Source organism: Drosophila santomea, chromosome 3R (assembly GCF_016746245.2).
Source record: "Drosophila santomea strain STO CAGO 1482 chromosome 3R, Prin_Dsan_1.1, whole genome shotgun sequence".
Lineage (NCBI taxonomy): Eukaryota > Metazoa > Arthropoda > Insecta > Diptera > Drosophilidae > Drosophila > Drosophila santomea.
The window spans coordinates 4,781,508-4,798,070 of record NC_053019.2 but is presented as its reverse complement, the minus strand read 5'-3'; the positions used below and the strand labels follow the sequence as shown (position 1 = coordinate 4,798,070).

The 16,563-nt window shown below is 42.4% G+C and overlaps 1 protein-coding gene across 1 annotated transcript; it reads left to right on the top strand.

Annotated features, from left to right (window-relative positions):
* Positions 1 to 5,610: 5,610 nt before the first annotated feature.
* On the top strand, positions 5,611 to 7,016 carry LOC120451945 (opsin Rh3). Its single transcript, XM_039635964.2, has one exon. It carries the CDS (start codon positions 5,620 to 5,622, stop codon positions 6,769 to 6,771), a length of 1,152 nt encoding a protein of 383 aa, XP_039491898.1. The 5' UTR covers positions 5,611 to 5,619; the 3' UTR covers positions 6,772 to 7,016.
* Positions 7,017 to 16,563: the final 9,547 nt, after the last annotated feature.

Here is a 16,563-nt window from a genome sequence, read left to right as displayed (position 1 = left end):
TGCCACATTGTTCCCTTGTGTCCTTGGCCATGTGTGGGCGGCTATTTGGGCTGTTTGTTTAGCGCCAGCATAAACAGTTGTAACAGTTGGCCGTACAAGCCCGCCCGGTTCTCATCAGAATCAGAATCAGAGTCAGAATCCGAATCCAAATCCGAATCAGAGTGCCAACCCAGGGCTCGTGCGCTGCGGTAATTACATAACAAAAGTGCACACAAACAAACTGACAGTGGAGCGGACAGTGAAACAGCAACGACAACAGCCTAGCCATGGTCATCTGCATCTGGGCCAGCACTTAAATGAGTTATACAAATAATTGTGCAGTGATTATTTTACTAACCACATGCACACGGGCACAAACAACATGCTTACAATGGTCATGTGATGAGTTTTTCTAGGGTTAGATAAATAAGCTGCAAAGAGGATGTAAAAACATGTTAGAGACACTTTGTGTACATATTATATGAACTTACAAACAAGGATATGCCAATCAACGGTCAAGTTAATCATCTATTGACATTTTGAAGTATGAGGAAAGAAAAATTACATCGATGTTCTTCAAGGAACATCATAAATCGCCCATTCGTAACAGGATAATCAGAGGTCATCTCAACAAATTGCGCATACGGCGCATGGGCCGGCACACAATTGTCTGTAAACATTGCAATTTGTTAGGGTCCATCTAAACTCTATGGCACACAGTGCTGAACATAACTATACAGATTTTATACACTCCGAATCTTAGAAGCTTACTTGGTATCGAAACTAATTGAAAAAGTTTATTTATAGTAATAATAGTTCCAGCGCTTCAAATGCTGGCTCTTGAAATATTATAACCTTTCGTTTGTATATATCTAAGTATAACTTAATAGTTTTGCTCAGTGTGCCTCCGAATACAACTGTGGAATGATCGTAGCTTCAGCGGATTGCATCTCCCACTTTGGCTCCGCAAGTCCGAGTCGAAAGCCGTGACCAAAGGCGTGTGATTTATAACTAATTGATGAACACAATCATGCGGTTGATGGCCACATGGCCAAGAGCGGGGCGTGTCCTTGTGGCCGTAGTACAGTTGTGCTCAAGGACGCTGGGAAAGCTGCCCCAAAGACTCGAGTGCTCGCTTGGAAAACGGATTCAGTGGAGCGCTTCGCTTGAATAATTTGCGGCATAACCAAGTTTATTATGTTTAGGACCGCCGAGGCGTGTTTCCATGGGGAAAGGGGGAATGTTTTGGCTGGGGCTGGCCTAAGTGGCGTGCTCGCATTTCCGTTTCCGCTTTACGTAATTAATTCGAAATTCGGGTTTATGTGGCCCCCTTTGTTGTAAAATTGCCGTTGCTGAGCTTTTATTTTTTATTGATGAATAAATTTAATTGAACTAAATGGATTTCGTTTTGCGTCATGTAACCGTTGGTATTCTGCCTAATGGCTTTCAAACACACACCACCTCCGCCCACTTAACCCTTACACTTGACGCATTTGTATTCGTGGGCTTTCTACAATAGCTATTGGCAGCTGGCAACGTATTTTAATTGAATTTCAATTGATTGCAAAAATGTTCAATTTGGTGCCGCAACCAAATTTCATTTTAATTAATTAGAATTGATAACAATAACGGGTTTCCATGCACTTTTTGTTTTGACCTCGTAGAATAATAAAGGCCTTAATGGGTTTATATTTGTTTTAGCCAGCGGAGGAGGGAGGTATCACTTTATGGAGTCGCCATCAAGATCCAACCGGAAAAATCATTATTGGGAAATCGGGGTTAGGGCCAAAATAATGTATATCCACGAATGTCCGGGATAATTATTGATTGAATTTACCGAGATATCAAAATAATCGAATTGACAATGAAACTTTATTAAATGCTGACAGAACAGTAGTTGCATCAAAGCTTGTGGGCAACTTTATTAATACCAGTAAATTGCGTTTGCATGTTCTTGAATTTCACATGGGAAATACAAAGATTATTAAATGGGAACGATTTATGTATATTGTATGTTGTTTCGTTGTATGACGATAAACTGGCTGAGCGCGGTATTGAATTAAACTAGAATTTAAAACTGCTAGCTCTTGAACACTTTTACCTAAATATAAGCAAATCATAATGTTCAAAAATTATCTGAACTATCAATCAAGGATAAATACAATTTATTATAGTCTTGCTACCTAGATGTTTTTGAAAAACTTAATTAAAAATAGTATTTAATATGGAAATTTAAAACTCTCTTCCGTAATAAATAAATGCAGAAAAGTACTAGAAAAACTTAATATATTCGACAAGTCAAAACCAAGGAAAATAAAAACAATATGCTTAAGTGCCATCTTTGCTTCCCAAATCATAAAGAAATAAACACGGTTAACCGTCCTTAAATAGTTTCGCTAATGCGGCAAACCGTTTTGCAAACTTTTTTCCCATTTGGCGAGCATAAGCTTTCCCAAAGTGAATTCACATCTTTCCCTTTGCTGCATGACATACCAAACACACACGCACAGTAAAATATGTTCACCAAACTGCAATCAAAGCGACATAGCACAAATTTCACAGATTTTTGCACATTAAAAATATGTTCGCTACTCCACAAGCTACACACACGCAAGCACACATTATGCCACGCCTCCCATGAGCCCATTTTTTGCATGCCAAAAAAAGGACGAGTAAAGTTTTTATGCCAACGAGGGCAAAAAAAGGAAGTGAATGTGGAAAAGAAATCGAGGAACGGGATTCAGAAGGAGCTGCCGGCAGAAGGGGTCGTTGTGGCCAATGCTGCGATTCTGCGATGCTGCAGCTCAACCTTTTATGGCCCGGAGCCATGGCAAAATGCAACGCTGAATTTGATAATCAATTACCGTGCCATAGCCGAAAGGAAGGGACCGAGGTCCTGTGGGGACCACATATGACCCCAAACACAAGTAAATGCCCCGCATTCACTCGACTTTGTATAACGCCTCGTATGAGTAATATGCGGGATTGTCTATGCCAAGGGGCACGTGTGGGTGAGTTGCAGGTGGTAATGCAAATAAATATCCGAATTCCCCCAGATTTACCAAAAAATGTTCATTACAAACTGCAAATTGGTTTGTGTCTGCTCAACAGCTGCTACCCGCTGGCCGTGTTCATGTAAATATATCCTTGTCGTTGCATATCCTAAACCAATTAATGGATTGCCAGCCACAAATGCTCAACATTCCTCAAACCTTGTTTGCATTCAAAAGGCAGGGATTTATGGCTGACTGTAGATGGAAACAAAGAAAATTTTCCTAAATCTGATAAAGTGCATTTAAAGGCTTAGTTATCAAATACTTATCTTCAAGATACATTTTAGCTACGTAATTTCCTGCTTAAAATGAATGCCCCAAAGTTGGCTTAGTTAACTTTCGATCTGCAAAGTTGGACTGGCGTAGGAAAATCAAAGCCCAGCTGGTTTTTTATCGTTTTACTTGACAATTACGTTTGGATGGCACTTCTTTTTAAGCAGCAACTTTTTGTTCCGCTTGCCATTAATTGACGCTGTCAGCTTTGGCAGCAATCACTTAATGAAATCATTTAATCAGTGCCGGCGACAATCGACAAAGTGGAAGTGGCAGCTCTTCCGCTCAGTTCTCTAGGAACACATGTTCCATTTATGCTGCACACTAATCAACCTGGCACTGCGAGCTCAGTGCTATTCGGCTCTCCATCGCCATCGCTTGCTCCAATGACACCAGGGAATTGTGGGCCGCCGACAGCTGTCCTTAATTACATGGAAATCCACACTAGATTCGTGCCCCAGCCCCGCACTCGCAACCGAAGTCCCCACAGAGTCATTCACCTTGCCACCACCAAAAAAAAACGACAGCAAGTAAAGGGAAAGTTCGATTCGAAGGCTGAGGGATACCCTTAAAGCCCCATTTTCTGCCTTCATATATCACATTTAGCTAGCCTTTTATACTACAGCAAGTCTAATTAGATACTCTAGAACATTAATACCGCTGCAATACTTGACATGTCATGTCAACGCTCTGTATTTTTGTAACTACAGAAAAGACTTGTATAGTACGATAAATTGCGCCTAACAAAAATTGTCCAATAATCTTAAGCCATTCTATTTATTAGACTTCCTACATTAACAATAGAGTTTTGTTTGGATTATCAAATTTTATAATTTGTAGAAATTATATAAGTAAATAAAAGAAACACAAAATAATAAGATTTTCTCGAAAGACACTGTATGAAAATACTCTGTTAGGGAATGCAAAAACGTGGCGGAAGCCAAAAGGCGCAAGCAAAAATCGAAACCAAGTGAATATAACATATTATTTCAACAGGCAACTCATTCAGCATATAATATTACCACCCATGGAGCTTTATGTAGTTGATGTACGTAGTCTATGATGTGGAGCCCACGTTGGCGGATATGGGGTGGGGATTGGGCCTTTTGAGAGTTGTGGTAAATTGGGGGGTTGAAGAATCGAGGGTTTGGGCTCTGTAGACCTGCGGAATCGAGGTGAATCAGCGAAGAACACATTCACACACACTAAAAGGCAAACAAAGGGAAATCAATCTTTGTACATACTTTTAGCATATGCACACGTATGATCCCCATGAAACAACCACACACATGCAAGGCCGTGTGTATATGTGTGCAGTTGTCGGCTTTGCGGGGAATTGGGGAATATTTGCATGCCTTTGTGTACTTTTTCCATATGATTTATGACCTAAATTGTTGCTGCTCGCGTACATATAATTACACACACATCGCTTCGGCCATGTGTGTGTGTCGTCTTGGGACGCACGCCAAAGTATGCTACACTTTTTGTTTTATGAGTTAATAAGTAGGCGTGGCCCCAGCCCAATTGCTACACTCTGATTATGGCACCGGATACCCACATAGCCGCCCAGCCACCTCACTGTCAGATGGGGAATTTCCGAACCTACATACATATATATGTGCAGATCAGATAGCACAAACTTCTTCAAGTATACTTTTGGGGCACGCAATTTAGAAAATGTACCTCGGTGTCGGAGAAATTATTTTACCAGTCGACTGAGCTGCACTCGCTCTTGGGATCGAACCAGCTTTTTCCGCGTGGAGAAGTCTTCGAGTTCAAGTTTAATGGAGCAGCCGACTAAATTCCCTAAATGCAGCGCACGTTAAATAGCCTGACATATAGACGCGACTAACATAATTCATATTTAATTATAATTATTATATAAAGTAATTAAATTATTTCATATAATCTGGTTTTGCCTTCATAATTTCAATAGGAGCTACGTTTTTACTCATAAGAACACAATATTCTGTTTCAATCAGAAATGAATATGCTGTATATACTTTCAAGGTGAAACTCCCATCCGAAAATAAATGGCTTCGGTGTAAAAAGGTTTGGTTATCTAATATTTATTATGCAATCAGATTGTTCGAGTAGAACCCAAAATGGGCAATACACTAACCTTCAGATGAGCTGCACTGCACCCTCAATCGAGAATCAATGCAAATGCAGTGCCAGCGAAAATGTCAGCAAGGGACTAGGCCAATCCCAAACGGCTAATCCCGCCGCGACATTGCTAATCCAATTCCGTTGGGCCGTATAAAAGCCCCAAGCTGTGCTGGCTGTGATTTCGTCTTGGCCCGAAGACCGGAGCATGGAGTCCGCTAACGTGTCGTCGAGTCTGTTTGGCAACGTGTCCACCGCGCTGCGGCCGGAGGCGCGGCTCTCCGCCGAAACGCGACTTCTGGGCTGGAATGTGCCGCCGGAGGAGCTGCGTCACATCCCCGAGCACTGGCTAACTTATCCGGAGCCGCCCGAGTCGATGAACTACCTGCTGGGCACGCTGTACATCTTCTTCACCCTGATGTCGATGCTGGGCAATGGACTGGTGATCTGGGTCTTCTCAGCAGCCAAATCGCTGCGCACTCCCTCCAATATACTGGTCATCAATCTGGCCTTCTGCGACTTCATGATGATGGTCAAGACTCCCATATTCATCTACAATAGTTTCCACCAGGGATACGCACTGGGTCATCTGGGATGCCAGATCTTTGGTATCATTGGCTCCTATACGGGAATCGCTGCCGGTGCCACGAATGCGTTTATAGCCTACGATCGATTCAATGTGATCACGCGACCCATGGAGGGCAAGATGACGCATGGCAAGGCCATTGCCATGATCATATTCATCTACATGTACGCCACTCCTTGGGTGGTAGCCTGCTACACGGAGACTTGGGGTCGTTTTGTGCCGGAGGGTTATCTGACCTCCTGCACCTTCGACTATCTAACCGACAACTTTGATACGCGCCTCTTTGTGGGCTGCATCTTCTTCTTCAGCTTCGTGTGCCCCACCACGATGATCACGTACTACTACTCCCAGATTGTGGGCCATGTCTTCAGCCACGAAAAGGCACTGAGAGATCAGGCTAAGAAGATGAACGTGGAATCTCTGCGCTCGAATGTGGACAAAAGCAAGGAGACGGCGGAAATCCGGATAGCCAAAGCGGCCATCACCATCTGCTTCCTGTTCTTTTGCTCGTGGACGCCATACGGAGTTATGTCGCTGATTGGCGCCTTTGGGGATAAGACCCTTTTGACGCCCGGAGCCACAATGATTCCCGCCTGTGCCTGCAAAATGGTGGCCTGCATCGATCCGTTCGTGTACGCCATAAGTCACCCCAGATACCGCATGGAGCTGCAAAAGCGATGTCCCTGGCTGGCGCTCAACGAAAAGGCGCCGGAATCGTCGGCTGTCGCCTCCACCAGCACCACCCAGGAACCGCAGCAAACCACCGCCGCCTAATGCAAATTCCCACCCTACAGCCAGCCCTTCCAAAAAATGCTGACAATGATGATGAACTGAAACGGCAACGAACTCGTAATACCAAACGCCAGGGAAAATTGTATAAATATTTCACGGAGTTTCAGGAGCACTCTTGGTGCAAGGAGTAAAAAATGTTTTCTTGTTATGATTTGTAGTCACTTTTGTGTTTATCAAAGAAATATAGTAATATTACAGCAAGCTACAGAAAAAAGCGTTGAAAAGAGTGGTCTTTTAAATTTAAGTTGAACTATTAAAATGAGCTATTAGATGGGCAAACTCAAAAATGGTTTAGTTGTTCACAAAATTCTTGATGTTTCATTACTAGCAAAGTATAAGGTTAAGAAAATTTATCTTCATTGACAATCTTAAAACACAGGTATCAATTTAATAAGCATAATAATGATTTCTTTGAAATCTTTAAGATTAAATATACATATAATCAGTATATATGGTATACATAGTGCAAAAAAATGTATTGCAGCACCAGTTTTACTTTGAAAAAAGTGGCTCTTAGTTTTATTATTTAGCTGATAAGGAAAATGTGCATTCATCCACCGGGAAAAACCTCTACCTCCCCACATGATGTAAAAATGTTGGAGTGAACCCAACCCCGCTTTGAACTTTGGCCCCTTGTCAGTTGTCAATCGGGCACTTGACGCGGCCATTGCAGGGCACTCAGACGAGCCGAAGAAGGCGACTCGATGCTCCCAGGAGCGGAGATGGCCAACAGCAAAAGAGTTGGCCAAGAACGATGGGGGAATTGTGCCAGTTCCAATGGGATCCACAAACGGGAAAGCGGCTCTCTTGTGCTCTTACTTTCTCCGGAGAGGGAAAGCTTTAGCAGCTGGAAGGATCCTGCGCAGTTGGAAAAATAAAACATTTTTGAGAATGAAACATAAATGGGGGAATGCTGAATCGAACACGGCCAAATATTACAGGAATTTTGATAAATAACGAACTTGGGATCCACACACACTTAAATACCTGCACGTGGCACCCGAGGGAATTTGCATTTGTATCCTAGCCATCAGAGTAAACAAAACAACGGCCGAAATCCACATTGAGTCCACTTGCATCCCGGTCTCATTAGTCACACGTCCTTTGGATCTTGGAGCCTGCGGTAACTGGCTGCAAATCAGCAGAGCCTTGGCCACAAAGGATGCCTAGATTTTTGTGCCACACGACTTCCACATGGCCTCCACTTTGACTCACGCCTACCCCGAATGGCATTTAACAAATTGTTGGCCAAAGTGTTGCACCGTGTGTTTGTGTGGCGCCTCATTATTATTGTTTTGCCAGCTACCATTTCCTTCACACTTTTCGTTAAGCCCCTCCCCTCCCTTTCCACCCCTGAGTTTTCCTATCTCTGCCTTTCTTCTTGGCGCCTAGCCTAGCACGCTTTTCCACTTATTGCCTAGCGGGCATTTGCCAGAGCCTTTTCCCTGCGTCGTTATGCGGCGAACCCAAAAACCGCACACAGACAGCCAGCGCAAAACGAGCTGGGAAAATGGTGGAAAAGCCAGGGAATATCAAGGGGAAAAACTAGGCAGAAGCGGCAGAAAAGCGCTGAGCGAGTAGCGAGGCCATAAACCAAAATCGGTCGCAGCCACCGACGCGCGCAAATGGTAAAAAGAAGTAAAATTAATGAAAATCACACACACACACCCAGCCTGATATTTATATATACAAAAACAGACAGGCAGCCAGACGGGCTGGCGGGTCGGCGGGCAGAGACAATTAAAATGGCACCCACAAAACGTCCTTGCACCGCTGAGTGAATGCCGCCAGGCAACGCCACACAAACCACCCAAACCACCCAGCCCCCACAGGCCATGCGAAAACCAGCCACCGCACGACGGCACGGAACATTTGTCTTCCACGAAATTCGCTTTGGCTCTCATTAATTAAGATAATTAGGCCTTTTCGACGCCTTCAAAGTTCAACGTGCAAAAAAGGCCAAAGTGAAAGGAAAACGCACCCGAATACAAAAATACAACAAAATGTGGGCAACAAGAAGGCCGCATTTTGTGACAGTTCAACGTTCAGCATCGCATGTTGCAGTAACTCCCGAGAAGTGGGCTCTACAATTTGCATCTACCCACCCATATATGGTATATGCAGTACATATTTCGCGTGAGGAAATTCTCCGTGGGCTTTCCTTAATGAGTGGTTGGCGGCTTTCTTGCGTTTGATTGCCCCACATGGTCGCAAAACCGCTTATTCAAGGACCTTCGTCGTGCAGAGATATATTTTAAGAAGTCTTTGAATGCAACCGCAACAGAAATTGCGGACATGGTGGCTTGCAATCCAACAATTTGTCATCGTCAGAGTTCACTGTACAGTGGCGCAAACCGTTCCACGAAGTATGTACATATCTGTTCAATATAAGATTTTATAATATTTCAAATGATAACCTTTAAATACCTTTCCGTTAAACATAGTTTCTTCTTTCAGCTTCCTCTAAATGAAGTTTACTGGATTATGATTAAAATAAACCATTTGTTACAAATCAACATTAACAAACTTATCAAGTAATGATGCCTATTTAAATATGTTGTATAAATGTATATATGTATTTTAAGTTTCTCTAAATACTTCCAGTTTTCATTGCCCACTTGGCCATGTTTATATTTCGGACTCGGCTTTGATGAAGCAAAACTCGATTTCCTTTTGACTTGCAAAAGTCAATTTCTTTTCATATTTTTGCATATTGCTTCAACTGATTAAAATCACTTGCAGCTGCATTCTCGATAGCTCATAAAAATGTCAGCTAAATTAGTTATAAATCAGCTGGGGTGACCCCTTGCTGTTTTCTAGCAAACTCAACTTGAAATGCACAAGACACAAGGCAGCTCACAACTTTGTGAGCCAAAATGAAGCCATAAATTATACGAACTAATAATTATATGCCATCAAATTGTTGTAAGCAGCGGCAGCGGCAAAGGCAACGCAAAAGCTACAGCAAAAGCCTGCAAACTGGAAGGCTAAAGTCAGCCAGTGAGTTTAACGGCCAACATAAATTATAGACATTTAAAAATGGGGTGGTGGATGCCACGTTCACTTATCGGATGGGGGGAGGTGGGCGGAGAAGGGAGCTATGCGGCATGGAATATGCGATTTTTATCACAGTTTATGCACTGCACACAAAGTCAACATAATAAGGTCAGCACGCACACAGGACTAAGGACGAACTGGTTGTGGGTGGTAGGTTTTGGGTGGCGCCTAGTTGGGTGTCGCTTTAATTAAATGGCAACATCCAGCGCGTCAGAGAGCAAAGTTCGAGGTCATCTGCCAGTCGACGCTTCACAGCCATTTCGCCCTGCCGTCACAATTTTTTACAGCCCAGCAATTTGCAACAAAATTAGCCCGAAAACGTTACGCGGCCATGGCCGTGCCTCATTCAGAATCCACATAAACAAAAGATTGGGTTAAGCGTGATCGTGGGAATCCGGAATGGAGCATACGTCTAAGTGACTCTCCATGGATGGGCCATCATGACAAATGCCTCGTTGCCACCTCTTTTTCCTGGCGCAACAGCCTCATCCCGGATCCCGGTACTACGCCTCCTCCGGAATGGCATTCTCGTCCATATCTTGGCAGTCGTAAAGTTCCTGGCATGGCAACAAAAAAGAGCGTTTAAATTTTGTAATTTAAATGCAAATTGACAGGCAAATGACAAACATTGCAATTAACGAGGGACTAGCGGGCGTATACGCAATGTGGCCACAGACTCACAGTGGCCGGACCAACTCAACCAACTCAACCTACTCAGCCAACTCGGCGAACAGCGAGACTCCGCAACAGGACATAATTTAGGCCCTGCTACGTGGAGGGCTAAAATGGTCGGAGCCTCATCTGCGGATGGGTAGATGGTCGGCGGGCCAGGATGGTCGGTAATGGTCTGGACTCGAAATGGGAATATGCAAATCTTTCTGGTTAGCGCCTGCATTTGCAAGTCATGGAGCACTCGGCCTGTTGGGCAAAAGCGTTCTCCACCAATTGAATGACTCGTCGAACGGAGCCATTGTAGGTACTCACATCGATTGATGATGGTGGAGGCCTCAATGGAATTATTACAGGAAATGTCAGTAAACAAAGGACTTTCTAACTACTTATTCCTAAGTCAATCAACATTTGTATTTGTAATGTTTTGGACATGGCAATCAATCAAAAATATCAATATAAATTGTATTATATATGTACATACATACAATTTGGATTTGAAGTGTAAGAATAAAAAAAAGTCTTCATGAATGTGTGTGTTGTTTTACAACTACGAGTTTTACTTTATCGAAAGTAACGAATTTCGTTTAATTTCTGTGGATGACTTCCGCAAATTGGATTTTGAACCCTTTGCAAATGGAAAAGAGTGCGTTGGCCCGCATGCAAATTATTTATTTTATTTTTGTTAAAGTTTCTCCGAAACTTGACCAGTGCAATCCCAATTTCAGGGCGATACAAATGGCGACAAATTATAAAGGTAAAATAGCTAAATAATTGACTACATTAAAATTGTATTTACTATGCAGTTTTGGCGTTTTTATAACTAAGCCATTTATTAAATGAAATTATTAAGGCATGGAAACTATTTAGAATCCGTCCAGATGCGCTTGGAGATAAATAAAACTTAAAAAGCAAAGAACAGTGAAGTAGAGTTGTCGAATTGGCAACATTTGACGTGACCTCTTGGCTTCATTGCCTAACCTCTGCCACCAAGTTCATTTTTGGTTAGGAAGTTGAAATGACACAAACTGCAATGCGGCCCAGGCGCGTCAAAAAGTATTCGTTTGAGAAGTTTTTATTCACATTTTGTTTCCAGTACTGGTTTTTCTGTTGTTTTTTCTTGACTTGAGTTGATGTTGGTTTTGCTGTTGCTGTTGCTGTTGCCGGGCAAACAATGAAGAAAAGTGTTGGCCTGTCTGAGGCAGGCACTTGGCTGGCGGCCAAGCAAATCCATGGCCTGCACATAAACACATTCATTTCCGCTGCCAAGTGAGTCAGGGGAGCACTTTTCTCTGTTCGCCTTGTCGGTAAAGATATGTCGTCTTTAAAGTCGTGGCTATGACGTCGCCAGGCATCATAAAAATGCCAACTATGCGCATTAATTATACGCAAATTGTTCATTGTTCGGGGCTGCCTCTAATCGCATTAACCATGGCAGCGAAGCCGGCTAAACTTGTGGTAGACTTTTCTAATTTATGCGCCTAATTGACTCAAAGTAAAATTTGCTCTTGCTTGACATATTTCGCGTGGGTTCCTGGGCTCGTTCCTGGTCTCATCTGCCCCCCAGCGTTCCATTCCCTTCCGCGTCCTTTCGCGTGTCATGTAAATGTCAAACTTTGAGGCAGATCCAGATCCTGAACAGCGGACGCGGGGAAACTTTCGCTTTATAAATAAAATTACGAGTGGCAAAGAGCAGAAATACAAGCTACTAATTTATGTAAATTGTTTTGTTTGACAAATTAAGTGAACATTAAAATTATTTCCCCTTGCCTTCGAGGCTCTTCATAAATATTTTCAATTAGCCGGATTGTCGAAACTCTACATAGCCGTCAACTAAAGACTGACACGTGTTGGCTGCGTACTGTCTGCCTGTCGGCTACATCTGATTTTAACCCACTTCTAAGCGTGGCCATAGAAGTTTAAGCAAAAGATGAATTCCTTTAAAAATGTCATTTTAATCAAATGATAATACAAGTCTTCTTATGTGGAACACATCTGCCTACCCATCCAAATGGGTTAAATGAGAGGTCACATGCAAAAATGAGAGATGCCTGCCGACCAAGTTAAAACTGCCTTTATTTGAGGCAATTAACACACCTGAGTAATGGCAGATTAGCCCACATATACACACCAACCCCATACCACAGCCTTGGAGGCACTTAGGAGTGGGTCGGACTACGCATACGCCCCGTTGTACGTGGCCCCACTGTTGAATGCCTTCGTTCTGCCTAGTCATATGGCTCATACGCCACGTTGTATTTATTTGTTCCCCCTGCAAACTGCAGCTGAAGCTCGTTAGCCAGCCTCGTAAAAATCAAATTGCCCGATCCCGAGTCAACCAGGACCCAGGCTCAATCTGCTCTGCTGCTAGTTAGGCAGGAAGCTCGTAGCTCCCAGCTCCCAGCTCCCAGCTACCAGCTACCACGAGCTGTTGTTAAAAAGTTATCCTTGGGCGGCAGCTTTACGAGCTCAACTTGGTATGTAGTTGCCTGCCATTTTCTGCTTGTTAGCATCGAGTTTTAGTTGACAATGTTGGCAGCTGCATTAGGCAAACATCGGAAACAGCCCTGCAAAGGAGGAGGTGTATCCACAGCTTCAGACCCGCATGTGGCTTCCAGATGGGGTTGAAAGTCTTTGATTTGCGTTTTGCCTTTTATGCTCGCTCAACTTTCAAGCAGTTCAATTTCAAGTTCAAGTTGCACGGATGACACAGAAAACCTTTAGCTTGTTATATTTTTAATGCCGAGCTTTCAGCAAGTTTTTATTACTTTCCTTGGCTGCTGGTTTTGATCGACTTTCTTCGTTCGGGGAGTTTGGTGCTGCCCTCAGGCACATTTCAATTTCAAACCATGCATCCCCTGCCATCCCACAAATCGAAAACAATATTTTATATATTTTATATATTTTAAGCGCCTTGTTATAGTTTGTGGCAACAATAACAGAAAGTTATTTCCGGGCAAAGCTTATTGGGCTGGATTGAGAGGACCCAAGTCTAATACGAAATTGATTTGTTATGCCAAAAAGTATAAAAACTTGGCCCCGAGCTACTTTTAAATCGAACGACAAAGGAAACTGAACTGAAACTTTTGCCTTTCGAGTTACGAGTATTCCCAAAATTAGAAACAAAAGCTTGGATTTGCTTGGTTTGCTCTGTATAAACAGGAAATGGCCAATGCCTTTGAGCTTGCAAAGCAGATTTTCGGCTTTGTGTTTTCAAATCAATTGCCGATTCATGGATGACATATAAGAAAGTGTGTTATGCTGAACTACCAAATGTAAAGGTATGCAATCAAATAAATATTATTTTTTCCGTTTCACCCAAGGCCGCACGGACTCGACTAATTTACAGAACTTACAAAATCATATTTCCATAACAAAGCCGCACTCATTGGACATCCACTATTTTGCATATTGCGTACGAAAGACCAGAATTCATACAAAGTGAATGCAAAATACTCTTACGTACTACATAAGCACTAAGCACAGATGTACACATCCCGATTCCCAGCACAGATACGTTCAATAAATATGCAAAATCTCTGGTAAAATAATTTTCCTTTTAATCCCTTAAAAAAGAAAATCAATATGCTGCAGTGCCACAGAGAAAGTTGGGCCAGTAATTTCCGAAATGGGGCCAAAAACGGGGGTTAGACACAATGCCTGCATGACAAGTAGCCCCACAACTCACACGTAAATACACATATACGAGTATTCGAATCAGAGCTTCGCATATGCTGGCAAGTGTTGCCAGAGTAAAAACGAGTAAAAACAATTTATTTTTATGTGTCTATGTATAAAATTAAAATTTGCATAAAGTCCACCAGTGGCTGCGACTCATCCCGGCTCTGCCGCCGGCTCAAAATCTGGGAGATCCCAGTCTGGCCATGGGAAAGTTCACAGAATTGTGACTGCACACGAAATCGCCGTCTGCCTGTCAGACTGTCATTTTCTCAGTTTGTCACTTTGTCAGTCTGTCAGCTTGTCGGTTTGTCAGTCTGTCAGTAAGTCGCTGTGACGAGTCTTTTGCAGTTCAGTGTGTGACAACTGATCCGATTGTTGCTAACGACTCATACTTATTTTATTCAGGAACTGTGGTCAGTAATGAACAAAATGATTTGTGAACCTAAAAATTAAACTCTCAAATGGCTTTTTTTCTATATAGAATGATTCTGATACTTCGTATTATATGTGCTTTATTTAAGAATTGTAAGCACACAAGCAACATAGCATACCTCACAGATAACTTAACTGATGGCATAATAATGTTGTTTATAACCACACAAAAAGTACACTATATGTATATAAACCTTACATTCCTATTCAATTATGAAGCTAAAGTCCTGTAAATAATATCGTTTGTCTAATTATGTAGGCAATTTTAGTAATATTCCCTATTGCCCCTCAAGTAATAATCATTCCACTGTGCACTTAAAGTGCAGTTCTGCAAATGACTTTGTGATGTCTGCTGCCGATTGTAAAGCAGATAGTCTGCTGGTGGGTCTAAAGTCTACGGATTTGGCTGGCTATGCGTTGGCTTATGGCGCATTTAAATGATTTCAATAACTTGCCACTTGGAATCATTAGCTAAGCCGCCAGCCACCAGCCACTTGAGTGCGGCTTGGGGGGACGCCCACGCCCACATAGAGATACCATGCCATTTCCCCTTGTAAGTCAGCCTGGTAACCGGATCTGGATTTGCTGTCATTCGAATGATAAAGCCATTTGACAAAGGCACAAAAAGCACACAAGCGGACAAGTTGAGACGCGAAAAAATTCCCATGCCCATGCCCATGCCCATGCCCATCTTACTTTAGCCCGGAGCGGTGCAGCACACAGGACTCATTGGATTTGTCTGGGCGATAGCAAAGGGCCGCAGGGGAAGGGAAACGGATGGTGGCACTGGCGGCAATCGTGGCACTGGTAGCCTGCGAAACAAAGGCGACATATCAACAAATGTTGCCGCCATAGAAGACGCAGCTTCCGTTTCAGACACACGCCTGTCAATGAAGCGACAACCGCTGGGGGCACAAAAAGTGGGAGGAAGTCGCGTTTTTCTATCCTATCACTAGAATTTATTTATTTTCATATCCCGTAAATATTGCGATTACTGTTTAACGCCGCTGAAAGAAATATTGCTTCCATTACAATATATGAATATATTTTTAATTTTAAGTTCATTTTTATATTTTTAATTTTTATAGTATAGTATGTATCCATATAAAATAATTTAGTACTATATCGAACCTTTTTTACCACTGAAATATTTTTTATACTCCACTACTTTCCGCGATACTAACCGCATCTAAAGCTTGTTTAAACTATTCACAGGGATAGCGGGAAACACCCCAGGGATAACATTTTAAAAGCAGGACTCTGCAGAAGCATCACCCAAATGCAAATCACACGAATACGTTAGCCGAACGTGTTTGGACCTCCAGCATTTCATTACGAGCGAATGGAGGGGAGTGCAGCAATATCATGGACAACCCCGCAGAAACAGACTATAAATTTATTGTTAACGTGGCTCATGCAAATTGAATCCTTTCGTTTCTTCTTGTCGACTGTCCAGACCGGTTGTGGCCTTTGTTATCCTTTTCTTAGCCACCAAAAGGGTGGAACAAAACTGTTTTGCTACTTAATAGGCCACGCTCGTTGTTATCTGCCGGTTGGGATTAAATGTGGCTCCTTAATGAGAGGTTCCCAGCAGAGCAATAATCGTATTTTAGAGATGAACAATTGAAAGTGAATAAAAAATGAGGCCCTTGGTATTTACATTATTAATTGAAGAATGGGTTTACCCATCTCGATAGTATCAAGTAATTCTTAAATTTGTTATTTCATTCAACAAATATACAGTTTTTTTCTCATATCTAACTAATGGATTCATTCGACACATCCACAGTTTTAACTTACTAGTTTCTAACAAACAGATACATACATCAAAATATTTTTATAAGAGTAAAAGGGTGTAATAGATTCGTTAAAAAGTATGTACCAAGTATAAGGAATAGTTTCCGACCATATCAAGTATTTATATACTCCTAATCA